At 32.6% G+C, this 4,499-nt stretch overlaps 1 protein-coding gene across 1 annotated transcript in view; it reads right to left on the reverse strand.

The window, feature by feature from the left end:
• Positions 1 to 2,317: 2,317 nt before the first annotated feature.
• The window catches only part of LOC109117719 (protocadherin alpha-4-like), a 15,592-nt gene continuing 13,410 nt past the window's right edge, over positions 2,318 to 4,499 (reverse strand). The window contains exon 3 of the mRNA XM_033765587.1: positions 2,318 to 2,330. Coding sequence (XP_033621478.1) covers positions 2,318 to 2,330 — 13 coding nt within the window. The remainder of the gene's footprint in view (positions 2,331 to 4,499) is intronic.

The raw sequence follows: 4,499 nt of genomic DNA on the forward strand, positions 1-4,499 counted from the left end.
TAACAGAAGAATAGGGCTTTGTGTTTTGGCGGATGGAACTTCATGGTAAACAGCGACATCATGCGGCTCCAAAGGGTAAGATATGAATTCACACAACTGGCTTTTACTGTAGTTATTCTTTAAATATAAATAGTGCTTTACTTCATAGCAAATCCGTCTTCTATTTGCAGAATCTGTCATCTTGTCTGACTTTATTAACTTAGAGTAAGGTCTCTACTTATTCATATAGAAACACTTCCAATATTCTAAACTTTTGTGTCAATCAGTTTAGAAAATTTGAATATAATGCAAACTAGTATTGCAAATTATAGATGAGAACTATCCTACATATTTTGGATAGTGAAAATTTCCCATGAATGACTGTCATTGTACACATTATTCCATAGTGATATGAGGAAATACTGTGATTGTATTTATCCAAATATTTTAAAACATAGATTATTGACTTGCAATCCTTTGTTGAATAAATATCATACAACTTTAGGTTCTTTAGGTAATAATGGAAGGTTCAGTGAATGTTCTTTACAATATTTCTTAATTTTTTAACTTCTGTGCAGCTTATATTACTCTGTCAACTTAAGATATTTTGCCCTAGATTTTTCACTGTCTCATATTCAGTGGAAATCACATCCCCTGTACTTTACTGTTATTGTTTCTTCTGCTGTTCCAGACTAACATTATCCTTTTTCCATCGATCTCAAATTGTTATATATCTTTTTATCTTTAAGTATTTTCTCGTGTCCTGTGTTTCACATATGAGATTATTAACCAGGGTGTTCTCCAGCCCACATGTTCACCTCCCTTTCTGGTTTCTGTCCCTTTCAGACATACACGATGACTCCTAACATCAATTTTTCACATGGAAACAAATATTAATAACCCACAGGTTCAAATCTTCAAAATTCACATTATGTTTTCATGGCATAAACATTCTCTGTGTCACTGATATTGGTTTTATTATTCCTTCTCTACTAACCTTCTTCGAAATCGGCCTGCAATCCCTCTTTCTTTTCATTCACCTTATTTATTTCTTGAATACAACATTCATTGAATTGCACTAAAGATTCCAATTGCAACGTTTTAGAATCACTTCTCCGTGACTTATAACATGATCAAAAGAAAGCCTTTCAATAATTATTTTCAAATATTCTCCAAAATGAGTCATACTTTGCAAACAATATAGAAAGCTTGCATTTCCACTTTCCTAATAAAACCTTTTCTCAAGTTTTTTGTTTGTTCATTTGTTTTTTGAGACAGGGTCTCACTATTTGGTTGAGACTGATCTGGAACTCACTATATAGCTCAGGCTGATCTCGAACTCACAGTGATCCTCCTGCCTCAGCCTCCCGAGTGCTGGGATTACAGGCATGCGCCACCACACCTGGCTCAAATTGAGTTCTTAATACCACTCATCTGTAAAAATATTTCCATGACACGTTGAAGTCCAACACAAATACCAACATCACCATTAATTACCTTAATGTCATCAATAGTAGGTGATTAAATGTTTTCTCTATGTGTGTGGTAGTGGGGATTGAACCCAGGGTCTTTACAATGATCTACATCCCCACCTCATTTAATTTTGAGACAGTGTCCCACTAAATTACCCAGGGTGGACTTGACCTTGCAATTCTCCTGGTTCTACCTCCCAGAGTACCAATACATTATTTAAAGAAGAAAATTAGTCACAGTTAAGACAATGTAAATAACATAAGTGCATTCTCACCTTCCTCCATAATTTTGGCATATGTATTAAGCCTCAAAATTATAATACAAGCTTCTCATTCCATGAGATCTGTCTTAAAATAATTAACTTGAATCTATTCTGTAATCACACACTTTCTATTGCAGTTATCTAAGGAGTGAGGAATTAATTTGCTAACCAATTACAATTCCCAAAATTAGCAATTTATTTGCTTACAAGAAGATAAACATTCAAATAATATATAGAGGTCTACAGTCTTTTGGCTGAAATTCTCTATAGTGGCAAATGTTTTTCACATACTTGCATCTATGTATAAAACACCTTCTGCACTAAATTTCTACTGGTAAAAATTAACTACAGTATCATTTTTGTCTTTTCATTGCAATTCTTAGCAACTCCCCAAAGCTTAATAATGCTTCTATTTGTAATAAATGTAATAATCGTATTGTTTCTAGATAGAAAATTGTACAATATTATTGAAATCTTTTATGCATAATAATACCAAAAGGAAAAATGCTGACCTCTCCTGAGAAAATATTACATTTTTCTCCATTTTATTTTTTCAAATGATTCATCCTAGTCAAGGGGAAAGACTGTGTGGAGAAAAAATGATTAGTCACTCTTTCTGTAAAGAAAGAAAAGAAAAATTTTGTAGTGGTAATACAAACCAAATAATTAGTATTTCAAAACTGAACTGTCTTGATTTTTAAAAAATTACCTGTTGTTAACAGCAAACTAACACTGTGGCAGGAACTTATTCTCTATTTCTAGTAACTTAGGGTTTTATATATATATTCATTTATATATCATATATATAAATGAATATATATATAAATAGTATAGTAGGTTAATTTAAAAATAAGATGCATGGGAGAATTAAATAGGCAATGTGAAATAAATAGTGAACATTTTACATATCAATGTGCAATATTTATTATCTTATATATCCACTCTTTTCCCCAAAAAAGTGGAGAAACAATCTTTAATATGGGAAATCAAGAGGACTATGGTAGATTACAATACATAGCATTTCTATAAATAACTCAATATATAAACAAAAACTCAAGAGAAATTTCTCTCATAGGGCATTTAATTTTCTTCTAAATATGAAAATGAAAATCAACAATAAATTGTATGATTTTCTATCTAAATGTATGAGGATTTTCAAAATTAAATGAGTTCACAATTATTTCTCACTCGTGTAATAATTTATACATTGCAAAATACACAAATTGTAGGAAAATTAAATCAACATCCCACTAAGTGTCACTGCCAAGCCTTGGGACATGTTAATTATGTATCCACACAATGGATCACTGAAGGTAGAAACAATAAGAAAACTATGTAAGGCAAAAGTCTTGATCACCAAAATATATTGTTAAATAAGATAAGATTAAAATTGATACTAATATATTTTAAGAGGAATAAGATAGTTTATTTGTATGTGAAGAAAATATCAAGTAGAAAAATAACCAAGAAATAGAAATGTTTGAAGTATTCACACAGGAGTATCAAGTGCCTTTATGATGGATGTAGGACAATTTTAACTCCAAATTTTGTACTACTAACATTTTAAAGTTATATATATATATTTCCTATTCAATAAACACATAAAATGAAGCCACTAACACTATATTGCAAATTATAAATATCAAATTTATCTTGAGCATTTAGGTTGAACTGTTTGGACAGAATTGGAAAAAATCACTTACTGCATTAATATGACTAAAAACACACTAAATATACTGTACTAAAAAGATGATATAATATATATACAATTAAAGGAAAGGCATAATTGAAAGGTAACAAAATTTTTTCCTATGTAATAATAAGACTTTCAGAATAAGTAAGTCCCAGTATATATCTTCCAATTATATCACTATAAAATTTTCTAGACATTACAAAGTGTTTATATTAAATTATAATTTTGAAAATATCTTGTCTCATAAACATCAACTGATTACTTATATTGATAAAAACCTAATAACAAAGTGATTGGAAGTCACACTTAACTCAAAGAAATGACCTACCATAAAGCAGTTTTGAGGGTTTTTTTTTTTCTTTTCTTTTCTTAAAGACAGGATCCCAATATGTAGCACAAGCTAGCCTCATGCTCATGATCCTCCAGCCACAGTTTTCTGCTGCTGGGATTACAGGTGTATGTAACCACGATGGACTAAATTACTTTTTGTTTTGTACTGGGTGTTGAACCCAGGGGCTTTCCTCTGAGCTGCATCCCCAGTGCTTATTTTATTTTATTTTATTTGAGACACCGTCTTACTAAGTCATGAAATTGCATAGGCTGGACTAAAACTTCCTACCTTCTGCCTCAGGCTTCCAGTGTGCTGGGATTACAGGCATTCACAACCACACCCAACTGAAATAGATTTTTTTAAAAAAATAACTGAAATTTAAAGAATATAAAATACTACATATAAAAGTTGAATGAGAATCTGTTGTGATATTTATACACAATAACAATGTACAAAAATTAAAATTCAAGTTATAGAGGGAAACAAATATTTAACACTACTTAGTAAGAGGGAAAAATCTATGTGAATAAGGTTTTTGAAACTCACATGGTCAGCAGAGGTGGGACCTTGAGGTAGGCTGGGGCTGAAGGCCATGAGGTCCGTCTTGGGCGGGTCCGTCTTGGGCGGGCCCTCCCCAGAGCACACCCTCTGTCCCCTCTGCTGCGAGTACGACCAGCTCCCCACCGCGCTCGAGCAAACCAGCGTGGGCTTGCCAGGCCCGCACGCGCTCTCTGTGGGCGCCGCCGAGCAGCGCAGCGCCG

The sequence above is a fragment of the Fukomys damarensis genome, unplaced genomic scaffold (assembly GCF_012274545.1).
Source record: "Fukomys damarensis isolate Sample0158 unplaced genomic scaffold, DMR_v1.0_HiC HiC_scaffold_3, whole genome shotgun sequence".
In the NCBI taxonomy this organism is placed as follows: domain Eukaryota; kingdom Metazoa; phylum Chordata; class Mammalia; order Rodentia; family Bathyergidae; genus Fukomys; species Fukomys damarensis.